The sequence below is a fragment of the Poecile atricapillus genome, chromosome 3 (assembly GCF_030490865.1).
Source record: "Poecile atricapillus isolate bPoeAtr1 chromosome 3, bPoeAtr1.hap1, whole genome shotgun sequence".
In the NCBI taxonomy this organism is placed as follows: domain Eukaryota; kingdom Metazoa; phylum Chordata; class Aves; order Passeriformes; family Paridae; genus Poecile; species Poecile atricapillus.
This window is the reverse complement of record NC_081251.1, coordinates 106,296,952-106,317,129: the sequence shown is the minus strand read 5'-3', so window position 1 is coordinate 106,317,129 and position 20,178 is coordinate 106,296,952. Positions and strand designations below refer to the sequence as shown.

At 45.4% G+C, this 20,178-nt stretch overlaps 1 protein-coding gene across 6 annotated transcripts in view; it reads right to left on the bottom strand.

Moving 5' to 3' along the window:
• The window catches only part of CHGB (chromogranin B), a 57,430-nt gene extending 39,498 nt beyond the window's left edge, over nucleotides 1-17,932 (bottom strand). Inside the window, exons 1-4 of one of the 6 annotated variants that reach the window (XM_058834167.1) lie at nucleotides 13,548-17,932; nucleotides 13,354-13,418; nucleotides 12,521-12,644; nucleotides 10,524-10,690 (exon numbers count right to left, since the gene is read on the bottom strand). In XM_058834167.1, coding sequence (XP_058690150.1) covers nucleotides 10,524-10,683 — 160 coding nt within the window. In that variant the 5' untranslated portion in view covers nucleotides 10,684-10,690; nucleotides 12,521-12,644; nucleotides 13,354-13,418; nucleotides 13,548-17,932. The other 5 variants (XM_058834168.1, XM_058834171.1, XM_058834172.1 and 2 more) reach the window with 5 other exon arrangements.
• Nucleotides 17,933-20,178: the final 2,246 nt, after the last annotated feature.

Genomic DNA, 20,178 nt, shown 5'->3' with positions numbered 1-20,178 from the left:
TCAGGCACATGGAACAAAGGCATCCTGCCCACAGCCCCCTGCTCAGCTCACTCCAAACCTGCCATGGCAAAATTGGATAGGAACAATCTGCATTCTCTCACAGCAGCAAGTCTGGCCTCACACTAAGCAGCATCCTGGGAGCACAGCTTCTCATTTAAACAGAACCAGTATAACTTGTTTGTTCTCCTCCCTGCCACCAGGCACAGAGGATTCCCTGAAATGTGTCTTTCTGTTGCCAGTTCACAGCAGCTCCTAGAGACGCTTCAAATTCAGGGAATAAATTCAGAGGCAATAAGAGACCACAGCAATTGGGGCAGATGTATCTTGCTTTCTCTTGCTGCATTTCAACAACTGCCAGTGCAGGGCCTTCTGGGTCCAATAAACTCCAGATGATTTTTCTACCACACAGTCACATCTGAAAAAACATCTGAATGACTGAGAGCTAAACATAAGGAAAGCTTCCCAGTGAAAACAGAAAATCAGGCTGTGCACATTTGATCACTGGTGCCCAAAATTAGGGTCCTCCAAGGTGTATCAGGACAGGTGAATCTGATAAATTACTGGACAAAACCCCTACATTTAGAATCAGACCAGGAAAAAGAAAAGTAGAAATCTTATTAATAGAGTTAAGAAAACAAGAGACTTGAGGAATGACATTTCTTATTTATGTGTTGTGTATAACCAGAGCATCAAATCACCCTCTAAACCACAAACATCACTCTGGAGGTGAGATGCCCCAGAGCATCTGAACAAATGTGTGAAGCTCAGAGTTTATTGGAAGCCCTGTACCATCATCATTTACCTGGGCCCTCTGCCTGGAGAACAGCTGCATTTCAGGCCATTGCAACCATATTTCTTTTCCCCATGTACTGATGCTAATGGGGGTGACCCCACAGCACTGTGTACCAAAGAAATATCCCAGAGGGCTGGCACAGACTGGCCTCAACACCGAATTCAGAGCCAATCTGCCCTTTTCTTCTGCCCTAGCCTGACATCCCCCATTATTTAAATTGCCATTTTTAAGGCACTTTCACAGATCTTTACCACCCACACCTAAGTGATAGAGCTGAGACACTAAGGCAGGTTCTGCAGACAGCAGGGAAGGGCAATGCTGGTTTTACATAATGATGTTGTCACAGGCATTCCATGTTTTGCCACTTGCTGGCTGCTCAGCACAGACACCAAATGATCTTGGGTCATTCTTGCATCACCTACACTACAACAAAACCATAATACCAAGCTGCAAAGAACAGCTCTGTTATACAAAAAAGGAGCCAGCATCTTGGGAGCCACACACAAAATTTAACATTGGTAGAAAGATGCCATGAACACATGTCCAGGTAACAGGAACATCCACAACCCTTTGCAGCTTTCCACTGTTATTTCAATTACTAAGGATTCATGGCATGTACTTTCCTTTCTCCCTGAGAAAAAATAAACCATTTTGTGGAGGTGTTTCAGCTGTACAGCAGTTCTTGCCCTCCAAAGTAAACAGAACAATTCATACACACATGAGAATGTTTCACAACTGCTATTACTGCACTATTGGAGCACTTTGTTAGAAAAATTACTACCCTGGCCTATAGACCTCAGGATTTGCTTTGTAGCTTCTCTTCTCCAGCTATTAAGGAAAATTGGAAGTTTCATTGAGATTGTTTCCTACAAAAGAAGCAGAAAGAAAATGACATTCTTGTCTTGAGGAAATGACATTCCTTCTAAAAGCAGAAAGAAAAATGGGACAAGTCTGACCTGGACACTCTACAGGAGGGTCTGCAAGGGGCCATAGTCCAACCCCTTTGTGTTCCCATTCTCCTCTGTGGTCTTTGTCCCTTGTGTAACTCTTATGTCTGTTAATCTTGTAATGCAAACTTCTTGCACGGTTTTAAAGCTAAAATCACATCCTGAAGATTTTTTTTTGTTTTTTGTTTTTTTTCTTTTTTAAAAGGAAACCAAACCTTTTCCTCCACAATGGTAAAATGAAGTTCTTTGCATCTCAACATTTCAAACACTTAGCATCAACTGGTTCATATTATCCTTGTTTAAACACAAGTGCACACAAATTCACCACTATAGCAGGAAAGCAGGGGATATTCTCCCAGCACTCTGCACACTGCTTGGTGAAATTCTTTAGGGACACCTGGACCCAACACAACACAAGTACACTTATCAATAGTCACTTCTCAATGATAAGAAGCATCTATGGAAGGTTATCTTGCAATTCAGCATATAAACCATCACTTGCTTGAAAAAGAGGAAAAGCTAACATGGTAACCCAAGGTGGTGGGAAAAGAGCTCACACACATATGCAGAATATTCTCTGCATCAATGGAGATGTCATTGCTATCCATCTTCCCATATCCTTCCAGCCCCACAGTTACATCAGGGATAGTTCCCACAGTTCCTGAGCTTCAAAATAATGACAGAGTTAACCAAAATTTAATGATTAAACAGCATATCCCCTTCTGCACAGGATTTCTAATCTCTGCCTCAATCCAACAGTTTAATTTCCTCTTTCCCTTTGCTGAATCCTGCACTTTCATTCAACCCATATCCTTTCTGTTGACACTTCAGCACCTTTGCACAGAACCACAATAATGCTTAAGGGAGCTAAGCTGGGCAGTGAAGCAGATGAGGATTTCTACAAGATCAGCCTGTGCTTCCAAATCTGATTGTGAGAAGGAAATGGCTCAAGGCCAGCACCTGAGCGAGAAGCAGGTGGTAAAAGCAGTCCCTGGGCAAGATGGCACAGATGAGTCTAAACAAGGCATTTATCTCTTTCAGAAAAGAATGGAACTTGAAGAATTTCCACTACAGCTTTGCACTAAAATAACTGTCCCAGAGAAAGAAGAAGAATCTCTGATCTCCTTGCCTGTAATAAGCCAGATCCCCTGGCTTGCAGCACTCGGTGTATCCCCTGCAGCCATACACAGAAAAAGGGAAGAGCACCAACCCCAGTGTGTGAAACTAAAATCATAGTCATTAGTGCATTCTGGAGTCATGCTCTTGAAGGACTAACAAGGAGTGCCATCCATCTGCTGATATGTTGTCCTATGCCATGGCTCCCATACTGGCTACCCAATGCCACACAGACAAACACAGTTTTTCCTTGAAAATTCTGGGGCCCAACTAGAGAAAATTTACAGGTAAATTTGTTTTAGATAGGAGCTCAGCGTAGGGGAGACAGCCATCCTGAGTGAACCTTTGTTTTACAGGGTGACTATCCAGTAACCACTCTGCTGCCTCCAGCAGCATCAGCTGAGTGCCAACATCCAGTATCCAGCTGCTCCAGGACAGACTCCCCCCTCCACTGATTACTTCCAGGGGCAAGGAACAGAGACCATTGCTTTGAAAAGCCTGAGCAGACTACCAAAGCAGCTTCAAGCACAGGAGAAACTTTTCACTACATATGTGATAAACCAATATTTAATGGAATGGGGAAGCCCAGGGAAGCACCCATTAAGGAGGAATCAAAGCAAGGAGCAGCTTTTCAGCCACATCTGCACTGTATTTTGCAGCTTCACAGAGCCAGTAGCATCTGGCTTCCCAAAGACACCCCCATCCCAGCCTGTGTCTTGGTCAGGAAGAACTGCTGAGGCCTTCTTTTACTAGCCTAGAAATTGTTCTTTGTTCCCATATTTAATGGCATCATAGTGGTTGCAAATGATGGCTGAATTTGTTTATTATTCCCCTGTAAAACCCATATTTGAACAGCTTCTGTTCCCAATTATAGTTTTCCATCCCAAAGGACTCCACATCTGCACTTCAGAGGATGAAAAATGATTCATAAAGAATTCAACAAACGCTTGTCCATCCTTGCCCATTGAACGAATTCTTGACGTTTATTTACAGGATTTAATTCCTCCTCATTTAAATTATTAATGCTCATGGATAAGATAAAACAGCACTGGCCTGGTAAGATAAAACATTTGCACAAACATGTACAAAGCTGCCTCACAGCTACCTTAGGAACAACTGCCATAATGACATTACTGCAGTCTGAATTGGATTAGGTCACAGCAATGGACAAACACTGATAGCTGTGATGAGAGAACTAAAAGTCCAGGCTGGAATGACACTTTAGATAAAGGCAAGGAAGAAATGGCCCACTGGGACTCTCATAGTGGCAGGACAAGGTGATATTAAAAGCTCCCAGTCCCACCAGAGGGCAGACAGAGCTCTACACACCTGACTGGTCCCACTGTCTGGCACTGATGGTGTGGTGGTGTGACCCTGGCTGGATGCCCCAAAAGCCACACTCCCCTCCACAACTGGACAGGAGTGAAGAAATACACCAAAAGCTTCATGAGTTGAAATAAGGACAGGGAGAGATCACTCACCAAATACCATCATGGTAGATTCAGCTTGGGGAAATTAAATGTATTTATTGCCAATCAAAATCAGAGCAGGGTAATAAGAAGCAAAACAAATTGTCCTTCCCAAGAGACAAACTCCCAAGCTCCTCTTTATGCAGAGAAACATAGAATCCCATAAGACAACTTCAGTGCAGTAGTGTAACTCCTTGTCTCTGTTACTGAAGCATTTTCTCTAGTTAATTTCTAATTATTAATGGTTTACTGCTCACTTTCATAGAACACAGAAGTACTCTGAAGCATTAAAGTCTAAAAGGCAAGGCATGTGTCTTAGTTTTTTCTCTTACTGATGTATGCATAGTGCTCCAATTCTCCTCCAAAAGGACAAGGTTTCTTCCTCAGACTGTGAGGAATAAAACTTTTTCTGTTCTAGGATTTATTTTTGGCTGGATGCTTTATGTAACACATCCCTGAAAAGTCAATTTACACAAGATTTAAAACCTACAGTGACCCAGTGGTGCCCAGTGCATTCTTTAGTGTGCTGTGCAGTTTCCCTGTATTCCTTTTATGTCAGCTGGCATAAATTCTACCTTGCCTTTTCATCTGGTACTCAACACAACTGGGCCACAAAGAGATGCCTGGAGGGTTCATGATGTCAAATTCACCAGAGTCATGGAGTCACCCACTGAAGAGACTGCCCACAACTTCAGGGGAGCTGCACGACTTCAAGTCCACTGCCCCTCACCATCTATACAAAATTAACAGTGTTGAAGCATTTTGCCTGTTTCCTCTTGGTAAGACTCGAGTCTAAGAAAAATCTAGCACTTTGGTCATATCTGACACAGTACTTCATTTAAAAAGACCCACCAGCCCTCTTAAGTTTTAAGCCTGCCAGGCCGATGAAATCAGAAATTGTAACGTTGAGCACTAGAGGGCAGCAGGAAACAAACCAAAACCGATATAAATCCACCAATTCCCAAAACGGGAACTATGTTCTTCATCAAGGCCAAGGCAAACACTGTGCTTAACCAATTTCAAACCAACACACTGGTTTAAGAAAAATAATTAATTCTGTTGTTCTATGATTAACAATAATTAGTTCTGTTCTTTGGGACCACAGCTCAAAATGAAGTGGGTTTGCATGTTAACTTCATGCAGTCAAAGAAGATTCTTCACATCACAAAGTACCTTGAACAGCACCCTTCCCTTCAGAGCAAACCAAAAAGTAAAATATTCTCAGTGTGATCTATATCTTTTAGGAAAAGGAGACTATCAGAAGTTTCTATATCTAACCTGGAGTGCACTTATGAGCCCTTTCTAGCTCAGCTTTAGCTCAGTCTGAAAGCGATTTAAAATATCACACACATTTCAGATTTATGAAATTACACAGACCCATGAAGAAACTATATATACAAGTCTTTAGCCAGACAAAAAAGCCATTTTGGAAATTTGGCAACTTTTGGCAGCAGTGGCAGCTCAGACAGCCAAGCTGAAATTTCTACACCAAGTAATGAGCACTGAGCTCTGTGCTGAACTGAACGTCCCAGCACCCACCAAGAGCCAGCCCTGAAAGGTTGCTGCTGACGTGACAAAACACACTCCTTTCATTTTCAGCCTCTCTGTCAACACTTGTGAACAACTCCCAGACAAGAAAAGCACAAGCCATGCTAGACTTCTTCAGAAAGCACAAACCCATTTCTACAAAACAGATTAAGTAACACTTGATGGGCCAGAGGACATGGTAGGAGAGAGCATTTAAGGACGAGTCAGAACATGTGCACCAACATCAGCACCACTCCTCAGTTGTTAATAAAGGACACAGCAACCCACCACAAAACTGGGAACGTAAATTCACTGGGAACAGGCAGCATCTTTTTTCCAGAGGAATCCAAACAGCCTGTAAAACTGACAGCTGCGTTAACAGGTTGAAAATCTCTGCTTTGTTTTAACATAGTTGCTTGGTTGCCTGAAAACTCAGAAAGCAACTGGAACAGTCCAAAACCCATGCATTTTAAACTGGGATAACCTTGTGACCAGATGTCCCCTTGATCTGAGTGGCAAGTTCAGTAGCAGTGCCATGGCCCAGGCTCACTGATGTGCCCAAAGCCAGAGAGTCTCCAGTGAAATGGCCTGTCCCATTTCCCCCAGGTTCCCTTGCTCCAAATGGACTGTTTTTGAAGAAAGCCTACAACACCCCACAACTGATTAGAGAGAACCTACAGCCTGGCTACCCACAAGGGAGAAGAGATTAATCCAACACCACATTTTTCAGAAACCACCATCCTGGAAAGGCTGTAACCCCATGTGAAAGCCAGGACACGTTGCAGAGCGCTGGATCTTGGCTGTGCCTGTGCTGCTGCAAGGAAGAGGAGCCATCCTCAGTTCATCCACACAAATATTCACATGGCTGCCCAGACAGCTAGGCCAGTTCCCTGGGCTGACTTCTCACTGTGTACCAACACTAAGGATCAACCAGGAATAATAAGCACAGCCAAGAGCAACCTGGGACTCTCCTTGCACTGCAGAGGTCAGGGAAGCCCATTGAAAATAACTAAAGCTAAGCCTGGGCTCAAACTTGCAACAAACTGCAGGAACAAAAGTAATGCCTTTGGAGAAGCAACTAAAGGTTGAACACCTCTATCCTCCCAAGCTGACTTTAATTAATTTTGCTTTTTTAAAAAAAGACAGCCAGCTTTTAGATACTTGCAGGTCTCTTCAAGCCCACAGGAAACTCTGTCATCCTCTCTCTTCTAATGTCACCCTTATTTTCTCTGTTCCTGTGACACATCATTTTCTTCCACTGGGTGACCCTGTCCACCCATCCATTTTCCTCCAAACACAGCTTTTCCACTGCTTTTCATTACAGAGAAAAAGCACCAAAGGCAGATGCTACAGGACAAAGAGGGAGACCCATCTGCCCAAGATCACAAGCCCTGAAAGGAGATGGGACTGAGCTTTGCCCATGCTCCAGACAGGCAGTCCCCCAAGCATGATTCCACAGCTGAACTCTCAAATGCTGCTTCCAAATTTAGTAGAATTTCTCCAACGCTGCACTGGCAAATCCAGCTCTGCCTGACCACAAAGCATGGGTAGAGCCCAGAACCCTGTGCTCTACCAATTTGTAGAGCACATTTGTTGTTTATTCTCCAACTCTTTCTTAGGTTGCAATTTTTCCAGGTAAATATTATTTTTCCACTGTCCCTGGTACTCTCTGGTTCAATGCCCTACATTAAAAGTCACATTGCCTGTGATTTATTTCTTTGGAAACAACCTTTATTAGCTTCCTATGAAATATTAATCCAAATAATTTTAGGCTTTCCCATGCAAACACTTGAGTGCTAAGAACTTCTGCTGGCAACTCTTCTTAACCAGAGGAAGTGGTAAGGTCTTCTTGGTATATTGAGCAACTGAGTGATGCAGATAAAAGAAATTATAAACAATTAATTATTTTTAAATTATCTTCCAGTATGGGATAAAAAAAGATGAAGCATACTGAAGTGTTTACTGATCCCATTTAATTTTCTCAGTCTATCACCACTCAGACACTTGAACCCACTATGACAAGAAGCTAAATGTTTGAATGCCTGTTATAAGAGTAGAACCCTCATTTCCACACAAATCATAAAACCACTAATTTATAAACAATTTAAGAGATGTAGTAATATTCCTACAGGACTACTGTTTTCTTGCCTGGGGATGCCTGTTCTCAGAAGGCCCTGTATTTATGGCTAATGAGTACTATCTTCTGCTGTTAAAAGTGATGGAGTCTCTCCAGAGTAATAAACCTGTTACTGGTACCTCAGGCAGTAGGAACAGCCCATGACCATTTCCACCTCCTGAGGCATGGGTGGTATGGTACTTCAGTCAGTCTCAGCCCAGTCCACGCTGCAGATGGCAGAAAACACAGCCTGTCCTGTCAGTCTGTTTCACTCCTAAGGGAAGCTGCCACATTCCCAAAGACCTACTGGCCTTCTGGAAATGCTTTTGAACCACTAAGGAAGATCCTCATCCATCCTGCCCAAGCCCCAGGATCCAGTCTGTTGGTCATACTGTGGGGGTGCAACCCACAGCCACTCCCACTCTTCTCACACCATGCCACAGCAGCAGTTCCCAGTGTCTCCTGACAAAACAAACAAGCAAAGGCGCTTCCTTTCCTAGGATACATTTGACAGACCCTGCTTTTCCAAGAATATCTGACATGGGCAGACTGTTTCTAAAACCATCTTCCTGTCTCTTCTGCCACAGTGACCAAACTCAATGGGTTGGAATGTTGAAGTTGCATCAAAAGAGAGAGTCTAAGTGGGTATTTATATTGGTTTGATGTTGTTATGAGGAGAAAAGAACCAAGATGTTCAGAGCATGAATTGGTTATCCTGTGACACTTGGATTATTCACTGCAGGAGCAGAGGAAGCATCCCACAGTTATTACTAAGTGGTTTCAGTTGTGAGCAATGTCTACAACAAGCAATGAAGGGGAAGGCTCATGGGCCTCATATGCCCTCCTCAGCACACCTGGAATCCACACTGGCACCAGGGGGTGGTGGGGACAGCCAGGAGGCAGGATGTGGCCTCTCAGCATACCTTGGTGCTGAACTTCAGCTGCCTACTCCACACAGGCACCACAAGCACTTCCCCAGCACTGTCATTTCCGCCTGTGTCGCTCCCACTAAGCCTCAGACATTCCTGGGACTGCCGAGTGGTCATGCAGTTATTCCATGTGTCCCATTCAACACAGCAATCAAGGCCAGTTGCCCTGAGCCACACTAAATGGTGTTTGAGCAACACATCCCAGGAACTGCCTCACAGCTCCCCTGATTGCTTCATACCTGGCACACAGGGTTGTGAAACCTGAGTAGACAAATGCCTTCCAGCTGGTCTCACTATCAGAGGAACTTCTCCATCCTCCTCTCCCATGACAGTGGAAAAGGCTGGCTCAGGACATTCCTTGCAGTGCTGGTCACTACTCTTACACACAAAGATAAAGCAGATAAAGCAAAACCTCAAACCAGACACGCTGTTGCTCTAGTGCAACGTGGATCATGGAATGTGATACGTGTTGTGGTTTAAAGCAGAGGTTAACAGCAGAAGATTCCCATCATTATTAACATAAGACATGCGACTTCCTGGTCTGTGTGAAAAACCAAAGCAAGGCTTTGGCATCTACTGTTGGCAGATCTCATTACAGTTCTGGATGTCCCACACCTAGAGCTGAAGGCAACTGCACAGGCAATCAGTCAGTATCAGCTGAACAAGATCAGTTGGTAGATCCCACTGCTTACCTGTTCAGCATGAAAATAGTGAAATTCCCACTAAAAGAAACTCACCTGTTGAATTTCAAGCTAATTTCCTGGAAGCAGGCCACAGGAAACCACTTTAGAGTAAAAAGAGTACTTTTACACTACTTAAGATTCTAAAGCAACCAGAAATGTTATCAGTGACGTTTCACCCACTCAGGTGTCTCGACAAACCCTCTCCACACATTATTTGTTGACCAGAACTTATTTTCCCCAATATTAAATATAATCACTAGAACCTTCATTCCAGCCAGCATGAATATATGACAAGAAGTGCCACTGGGCCAGCACATTTTGATTTCATGTTTCTTGCCAGCTGTCCATTATCTTCTGAGACACATGATTTATACCATTACTTCTAAGAATCTGGAGTAGTGGCTGACCTAAAATGCTACTTCTGCAGAAGCCAGTCCTCTTTCAAGTGAGGAAACTGGTGTCTCGCAAGAGTTCAACTGAAGCAGTCCTCACCACACTATTGTCATTAGCACAAGCAAAGACTCAGTTATTATTACTTAAATAACGATGAGGCCACATCCTGAGCTCGTGATGAGCACATGAAAAACATAATGAAAAGTTTAAAAACTCTTCCTACTGACTATGGTAATTTGAGACAGTGTTTACTCCTGATGTCTGAAGGACTACTCTATTAGTTGTCCTTCTGAGAACAAGTTAAACACAAAGAGTATTGCAGAACACGAGCAGCTGACAGCATCCTCTGAGCTCCTCTGCTGTGTCCCATCAACCCACAGCTCCCACTGGATCTGTCCAGCTGGAGTAGACTGCAGTTTTGGTAAAATTGTGTTTTGTGACAGGCAGGTGCACCAGTACCAGACTGCAGTGACTCAGTCAAGCAACACACTGCCTACATAGATGAAGCACTGGCTAAAGAAAGAGCATGTGGAGAAGCAGAAGCTGTTACCTGTGGGTGGAGAGGGAAAAACATCCCCAGAAGGATAAAGCTCCTCGCTGTTTTCAGAGCTGTGTGGAGGCAGAAAGTGCTCTGCTAGGTCAGAAACAGAGGGGAGGTCCAATATGCTGCTCTCTGAGGTGTGACTCAGAGACATCTCCTTTCCTTCCATGGTCCCACTGCAGACAGAAATGAGACTCAGCTGGGTTTTTAGAGCATGAAAATCTAAGCACAAGCCAACGCAAATGGTCTGGCATTCTTGTACTGCTTTATGAGATGACAGGAGCTGTTCTAGTATAATCATACTTCAGTTAAGAAAATTTAAAAAATTTAAAAAATGTAAAGAAGGAACATCAGCAAGCCCCACAGATAACAGCCCTCAGCCTTAAACAGGATAACTAGGAGACCACAATAAATCTGTCTTTCCTAGGGGCTTGCCAGAAGTACAGCCTCAGGCCCCAAAACTAGGAAGCCATGGAACATATTCCCTTCAGGGTACCCTGTGTGTGCCATTTAGAAGGAAACATGTTCTACAGCATCCCTTTCCACTGATGCTGATACAAGTCTCAGGTTAAACCCACCCTCCTGGCTTATGTTCACTAGCATAAAGAAAAAGCACCTTAAAACTTGGTAGCCTCAGTCTCACAGGGATGGCAGAGATTTCCTGGCGTGGAGACACCAAGGTGGCTGTGTTATATAATCAGTGCACAACACTTCGGAAAGCTTTGGTTGAAGCATTCCCTCATCCCAACACCTTTTTATCAAGCTTCCTCAACCAGACCACCATCCCAGAGGGAAAGAACACACAGCTGGGAGGAAAGCAAGACAGGGCTGGTGCCACTCGGCTCCACATCAAGGGCTACAGTGAACAGGCAACTCTTTTGGAGATCTAAAGTATTCAAGTCCAGCAGCTCCAAGCAAAGTCACACCAGTGTCTGGGGCAGAAGAGCATTGAAAAAATAAAAACTTGGTGAGGTAGAAGTGACAAGACAGAGGAATCAGATATGGTGGTCAGGCAATGGCCTGACCTGCAGGCTCTTATTTATCCTCTTTTCTATAAAATAAAGACAACAAATTCTTGTCTTGGGGGTATTATCAATAAGAACTGTGTCAGCCACATCCAGTGGGCAAGGAAATCCCCAAAATCCATTAGTACTGAAAAAATAAATACTGCCAGGCAGATTTTTTTAAAAATAAAATTCCTTAGGTGCTTCTGTGCTGAGTGAACTTTTAGCTAGGACACACCTCTGACCTTTGCAAAATGCTGGCTCACTAATGAGGAGAGAAGAGATGATGGCTGTGATACCAGAGAAGAGCAACTGCCTTGCCTTGGAGGGAAAAGGTCTGTGGACTCAGAGAAAGATTCCAGGAAAAAGGTAGTGGAAGGTTAAAAACAAAGCAAAGTACACAAGTATCTTCCCCCAACAGAAGGAAACTCCTCTATTCTCTTCATGTACCAAAATATAAATGATCTGTGCATAAGGAACACAGAGAAGAAAAAACTTTCCTCAAATATTGTGTTTATGATGTATACTACTTTTAAGTATTATACATTAAGTAGTATACATTTTTAAGTACTACTTTTAAGAGTAGTTTAGAGAACTAAACTGCCTTGGTCTGGAAAAAAACCTCAAAAACCAAAAGCACAATGTATTCTATCCCTCCAAGGGCAAAAGGCAAATTACAGTAATAGAAGCTGCTGGTGTGATACCACAGCAGCATAAGGCTGATGGGAGCTGCAGTGGCCCCGGATGTCTCTGCCAGCTGCCTGTGCTGCTCCCCTTCCTGTCTTGCCACAACAGGACTAACAACATGTTAGTCCTGTTTTGATCAGGTTTAGATAAAACAAAGCAGCTTTAACAAAAAAACAGCTTTCCTCAGGATTAGCTCCCTCTAGTCCTACCCCCAAAACTGATGGTGAAACCACAACTGATGACGTTTGCGAGAAAAGGCTCAGCTCTGAGTCTTCAGACAAATGAAACAGATTCACTGTTTCCTCTGTGCCATACCTGGTAAGAGAGAGCACTGATGTGCAAACAGTCCCTTTGGGCAAAGTCCAGGAGCAAACAGACTGCTGCTGCTGCTTCAGGATTCCCCCTCATTCTTCCTTCATGGTTTGTCAAGGCCAGACTGCTGGAATGAAACAAACAGGTCAGTGAGATGCTTTGTGCCAGCTGATCTGGCAGATGGACAGGGTGACCTTTCAAAGTGCACATGCTAGCCAATGTCAACAGCCAGTCATCACACATACCACTGCCTGCTGGGTCTGGTACAGAGGAAAAGTTTTTTCTAGGAATCGGAAAGAGCACATCTAGTTATGCCCTTGAACCCTCTGACAGCAGTGGAGGCTTACAGGAAAGGGGCTGGTACATCCTAGAAGTAAAGGCAAGATTTTATTTACAAGAAGCTGCCAGATGGGCTGTTTATTCAAAACCCATCAAGCAGAGAAGTAATAGCTGGCAACCTTCCCTCCCTCCTGTGGAGAGCAGGTATTTCCCCAACAGGTTTACCTAGCCATGTCTGATGTCAACAACCTGTTCTATCAAACCTCAACCAGGAAATGTGTTTTAAGAAGGCCACAAAACTCACCCTTGTAGAGTACAACACAGGCTCACAAAACCTAAATACTGTTTCCTTTACCATCACCTCGATTATTTTCAGTGAGCAACCAGGACAGACGTATTTCAGGCAGAAACCGGAGGTTTTTCTGGGCCACCCTCAGCCGGTGGCACTGCAGAGCTACCAGGAATGTCCCAAAGGCCTGTCCTGCACAGGCCTGCCTGGCTGGCAGCACTGCTGCAGAACGTGCTGGGGACAGGAGGGTGCGAGGCACTGCCCTTACCAGCTGCCGGGCTCAGCAGGTGAGGGGGTTTCTCTTCCTCCCAGCCTCGTTTCCTTCCCCTTTTCCTGCAGGCAACATTCAGGCGTTATTTCAGAAAGCACTCCCTCGGCAGTGAAGCAGGGGCAGGGGAACGGTGCAGGCCAAAGCCGGAGCACCCCGCGGCCTGCCCGTGGCTGCTGGGCCCAGCCCCTCACCAGCTCCCGAGGGGAAACAGCGCTGCAGCAGCCCACGAGCAGCCAGAGCTCGGCGGAGGAGGGAGTGGAAAGACGGGGAAAGTGAAAAGCGCGGCAGGGCTGCCCCGGGCCGGGCCGCACTCGCACAGCCGGGCCTCGGGCCCTCCACGCCGCTGCCGGGCCCAGCGAGGGCCCTCCCGCCCCGAGGCCGCCAAAGGGAGAAGGGAAGCGGGCAGAAGCCTCTGGGCTGCGGGCAGGCGTGACCGGAGGGCCCCGAGCACGGCGCTAGGAGGGGCAGCGCTGGAACGGAGCCGGGCAGCGGCGGCAGCGATACCGCCCTGAGCCGGCCAGAGCGGCTGCGCAGGGCCCGGCCCGCCCCGCGGGGCTGCGGCTGGCAAGGGGGCGGGTGGATTTCAAAATGTTTCCAGCCAGGTTTTCCTCAAAACACGTTCAGCTCGGGTTTATCTCTCTGGATTCAGAGGGGAGAGATTTTGGCGCTGTCCCGTGCCTGGCACGGCGCTCGGTCGCTGTACACCGCTGCCTTGCAAAGGAGCAGCCTGCGGGAGCCCTGAGCGGGGCTGAGTGTGGGGCTGCAGCGTTCAAACATCACAGCGCGGGCTGAGAAAAAACCCACACGACGCCCACATAAGCTGCCAGCCTTCCTCCGAGGGCTTACGGAACTCGTGGAGGAGATGTGCGCCGAGGAGTTTCAGCAGGCGGCGGAGTGGAAGCTTCGCAAGCCCTGCTGAGCAGCGGGATACAAACCACACTCAAGTTTGGGGCGCCCCATCGCTTCGGCACCATCGGTGTGTGCTGCCACAGGCACAACAGGCGTGCTGGCGAGGACATGGACGGGGCACCGACACAGACATCCTGACTCTTCACCGGGGCTGCGGGGAGTGTGGCGGGCGCCTGTGGATTCTCCAGAGAGCAGCCTGTGCACGGCACAGCCAGACATCCAGGGCAGAGGGCAAGGAGCCGCCCTGCCACCGTCCGGACGGGAAAGCTGCCGGGAAAATGCTGCCAGGGGAGAGCCGGCTGGGCTCCTCGGCACGCATCCCGTGAGACACACTGGCAAGGAGCTGGGAGTTTTTTTCCGAGAGCTTTTGGACTTCAGAGTTACTGAGGGCAAATGGATATGTTTAGGAGGAAGTCACTAAAAGGAGGAAAATCAATTTGCAGCCAAGAGGGTTTTGTTTTTCTCGCAGGTGAGCTGGCTCGAGCTGGGAAAGGTCTCCACAGGGAGAGCCTTTGGATCTGTGTTTCAGGAACAGCAATGATTCTGCCTCGCCCTTACAGTGACTCTCGAGCCAGGCCCGGGCATCTGGGGTCATTGCACAAGTGAAGATGCAAATCTAGCTACATCCTGAGCTGTAGCTAACCCTGGACTCGGCTCTAGTGCTAGACCACCTCTTGCCAATCATATCTGTCCCCAAGAACTACCCATCCCTCTCGAGGAGTTCTGTGACCTGGAAGGCAGCACCTCAGCCCTTCATTTCCTTGCAGGAATTGGAGCTGGAGCTGAGCTATGGAATGCAAAACATCAGCAGATCTGCTTTATTTAGCTCTGGGAGCACATGCAATATTACAGCATCCAGAAAACAGCCATCTCTGTGATTTCACCCCACTGGATCATGCCAAGTCTGCCACTAGAAAAGCTCTGGCAGTGGGGAACACCACTGGATCCTGGAAAAACAAGGAGCTCCAGCAAATGGAACTGCCAAGGAAGCTTTAGTGCTTATTAACAAACATACACAGCTTATCAGTTTCTATTTGTCATACTGGGTGGACAGCCAAATCTTTGAACTTCATTTCCCTCCTCTCCCTCACCAGAACGAGGAGGTTCTCCAGTGCTAGCAGCCCCACCATTGTAGTCTACACATTTTAATCTTTATCCCTTATGAACTGCTTTATCAGCAAAAAGATAAAGTTTGCCTGTAGTATCTAGAGCAAGTCTCTAAGTGTGTACTACGCTCCCTTTTATCAGCATCTTATTGTTAGCAGATGATAAAACTATACCAGCAGTCATGTCTGAAGCTGGTTAAAATAGAAGGTACGTGAGAGCCAGGAAACTCAGAATTAAACCCCCACTTGACATTTACCAAAGATCAGACTTCTGAGAGTCAACTGGGGAAAAGGAAATGCATCTTCTGACTATTGCAGCTCTGTCACAATGAGATTTTTCAGTGCTGACAGTCTCAGGGCCAGATTGTACAAGCTGTACAGTTTCATGTCATTGAAGATAATGTGTACCTACCAACTAACCATCTTAAATATTTAATACATAATATGAAGAAAAAGTCTGTCTTGAAACCAGCAGAAGTTGCACGTTTATGTCTTTTCAGACCTTTCCCACTGTCACACCGCAGGGGAGCCTGCCTACTTCCTTCTTTCTTGCACAATAGCTCAAAGTTAATTTAGTACCTCAAAGCAGAGTAGCAGCTGAATGAGTAGAAGCTAAACCAGGAAGTGGGCTGAAGGGATGTGAAGGAGAGGTGAACAAGGTTGATTTTTACACTGTTGAATTTACAGATTGTTCTGTTGATTAACAGAAATTTTTAAACCAAAGTTTGTAGTCTATACGTCAGTGTTTTGAGATCACTCCTCACCATGAACTCATCCTTTGTTCTCAGAACTAAAAGCAAGAAAAAAAATAGCAGTATATTTAAATTTATTAACTGCATGCATTTTACTTCTCAGCTTGAGACACTGTTACTAAAACAGACTGAGTGTCAGGTTCCATCCTAGTTTCTATTCTGAAGCTTTCCCCAAGCACTGCAGACAGTGTTTTAGTGGCCTTTGCTCTGGAAAATCCTCATGTGGTTACCCCAGGAATGAGTGTTTATAGACTTTGGGCCAGTGTCAGTGAGAAACAACTCTTCAAACCCATGAGATGAAAAGCTCTTTTTCACCACTCCACTATCCCATAAAATGTAAGACACCTGGCATTCTCAAGTAACATTTTGCATGATCATCACTTCTTCAACTAGAGCTGTGTCCTTTGACACAGTGCAGCACAGTACAGCATTGAAAGTGCAGCTCAGCTGCAGAGGCAAAACACATTAAAAGCTGTATTATCCATCCTGATTCCTACCAAGGCCAGACCAGGGTTAGCATACTTGTGGGAATATACTTGCTTACCTGGGGAAAAAAGAGAATTTGGTTACCCTAAAACTCATTTATTTATCCATCTGTGTTAGCTGATCAGATGAAGAGTATTATAGTCCCTCTAAATTTGCCAAAGTTTTCAGGCACACATTAAAAGACATTGTGTGTTTCATGTTCTGCCATATCATTCAAAACAGCAAACCTCCCTCTGAAAGGTCACTTCCACTTAAACTGAAATACCCTTCCTGGTCATTGCTATCTCCAAGCAGTGATAACTTCAGGGCTAATGCCTTTCTGAGTTTGGACTGAGCCATAACAGAGAACTGTTTGCTGACTCAGGCTCCTGGTTAACTCTAGGGTTAACATGTAAGCTCTTTTACCTGTTTTTCTAATTTATAAGCTAATCTACCTTTCTCACCCACAATCAAGCAGGCATCTCCCAAGTTCCTCCAACCTTATAAGCTCTATTCTGGTAACAGTACTTCTCTTCAAGACAGGTGAAGTTTATGAGCAGCGAGCAATCATCTGCATTACAAAAAGTAGGTCAGCCAGGCAATCAAAAATATGCTTGGCCTTCTCTTCCCTGGCCATAAGACAAGTAATGCTTTTTGCTTCCTCCTTCAGCAAAAAGAGGTTTAAGCCTTTTGGTTGCTGCAGTCAACACCCTGAGGTACAGGAAGTTTCAAAGACCAAATGTTATTTTCTGCTGTACCACATGCCACTAAATTGACTTGTATTTTTTTTTTCTATATGAATCCCTTGTTGTGGCTGTGACCTGCTTTTTCTGGTACCTGACTTTTTAAGGTGTCACTTCTAAAGTAAACATGAAATCATGGTAGCCAGTTCATGTGTTAATACTGTGTCTTAGAATTTTGTGATTCCAGGAGAAACTGGTTTTCTTTTCAAAAAGTAGTTTACTCTGGCAAAGGTTTGACAGTGTGAATGTTGGGGATATTTCAGTACAAGCAGGAGCAGGATTTTTTTTTTCTTACAATTCTGTACCAAATACCAGCTCTCTCCTTTGAGATCCCATGCTAGAATGGGTGCAGAAGCATGCCTTCCCGTGCTCTGAGTGATATTACCTCTCCTCTTTTTTGGGTTACTTCCCTGGCATCTGCTGCTGCTTGAACCTACTTAGAATGAAAGCTTTTTAGGACCTAACACTATTATTCTTGTTCTGTACAAGATTTTAGCACTGTGGATGCTGATGTAGGGCTCTGTGGGGCCTCATTTCCTCTCTTCTGCATCACAATTCACTAAAATAAAACAAAAGCATTATGTGACACAGGAGCAGGCATGAAGCATTCTGTAACATGGCTCTCATGAGGCACCTAAGCACAACTTGGATCTCCCTTAACTAGCATCCTGTTTCCTTCTGCCAGACATCTCCTCTTGCACTGCATTCCTATTTTAGTCCCCACACCCACACCCTTGCATTCCCTCTGCCCAGGAGTTCTGTTCATCCCAATCGCTCTGCCTGGCTGTGACACAGCTGCTGCCCATGGCAATGCATTTACAGCAGAGACATTTGGAGTTCCTGAGCTGATGTTTCAGTCTCCATTTGGGCTAGAATCACCCTTTAACCATTGCTTTATCCTCTGCTTATTCCCTTGCACTCTTGAAGCAAGGGATCAACAGTCTTTTCAGCTTCTTAGTCACTGGACACACCAGCCAGCAACAGGACTCCTTTAATTCTGGCAGGGAGCATGTGTCTGAGTTTCCAGTTCTTGTATTCCTGGAATCTGGATGGAAATTGTTACAGCTGGACTTAAATCCATCTATACACACATAAATACCACCAGGGATACGTCATGTTCTCATGCTGTTGAGCCTTCAGGGAATTTCCAAAAGATGCCTCCAGCCTCACTTGAAGTAAACACTCAGAGAACAGTCACAGTTCTGGCTTCTTGCCTGGATCTTCCAGGGCCTGATATAGCATGGAGGTACAACAAGAAGTGTCAATTGCAGTAATTATGCACTTCTCTCCACTGGAAGACCTCCAGTGTTTAGGAGCTGAGCTCACTTCCTTGGCTTTCTACACTGCTAGGGTGTCTCCCCTGTCCAGTAGCAGGCTTTTGTTACCACCAGCACACAGCTCTGAGCTCATTACCTATAGATCTGTTAGATTGGATCGAAGAGTTCAAAAGTAACCTGAGATAAGCACGTCCTACATTGACCCTGTTTTTCCTAGAAGCCAGATCAAAGTAGAGTCAGGTCTGTCATCTAAAGGGCTGGTGTTCTGCAGGTGGGTGATGATGAATAGTGAAACTGAAGGGCAGAGATTGTAGAGTGCCCAGGGAAATCACCCTCTGCTCTCACACAGCGTCACCTGCTCCCTCAGCAGCTGTATTGTTTCAGGGAACTTCTGAGTGGTTTTTGCAGTTATGAGCACATAATTTTACTTAAATTGAATTTCCAGTCATAGGACATAGACTTGACAATGGCTTTGGTATTAATTTTGCCCACCAGTCCTAGGAGAGCATCTTTATGACTTAAAAGGGATGCTCCATTCTGATCCCTTTCAGAGTTTCTTGATTTGAGATGACAGTCTTATTACCTGCCCCATATATTGTGGTGGGGTACACTGGGGCTTTGGGGCTTTTTTTTTGAGTAGTCACACATTTTGCTATAATTTCTGGATAAAGTCTGGCCATCTGTGAAGTTTGTTCAGGGCATGTCTACCTCTAACCCCCACATTCTGTGTGAGTCACAGCTAAAGGACTAAAGCCCACCAAAAGTCAGGCTTGTGTCAGTGCTCTTACATGGGAGGGACAGTGCTGAGCTGTAGCTCTCTGCAGAGACACACTGCCCGTGGAAAGTGGCAAGAATATGGTCAGAGAGATGTTGGCTTCCAGCTGTTCTCTAGGAATACACCTGGGCAGGGTAAGACCGGGCTTTTTCCTGAGCTTTGAAATGCTCACAAAGTCCTGCTGCTTTCCCTGGAAGGCCTGGCAGTAATACCAGAACAAAAAGAAAAGTTTCTCTTTACTGCTTGGGGCTATCAGCAGTGAGAGAGTGGGCTTGGGCTTTCCTTTTCTGAGCAGCGTAGAAGCACAATGGAAATTGTCCCCGAGGCCGGAAATCAAGTGGAGGGCAAAGCTAAACCTGGCAGAGTGAAGTTCTAACACATAAAATGTTCTTCTCCTCAGCCTGGTCAGCCTTAGCTGGATTTTGAGTATCCCCATGAGCTGCCCTGATCCAGTGTCACCAGCACTGGGAGCATGCTGTTGTGTAATGAATCTGTGTGAACACTTCAGAAGGAACAGCAAACTGTCATTCTGGCCTCCCACTTCACTCTTCACAGCCCCAAAAGCCCCCACTACTTCTGGAAGGTTTAAACCAACAATGTTTTTCGTTTGAAGAGATTGTAGACATGTTGCTGGCATTAGGCTGCTGTTGCTGGTGTCCTAGTGGAATTTATCCATGACCTCCCACAAGTATGGAGGGTCCGTCCTTTAGGAATAGGAAGAGCCACGCAGTTTCCAGGGCTAGCACTGCTGCAGCTCAGCCTGCTTCTCCATTCCCTGTGCTCACACAGCTCAGG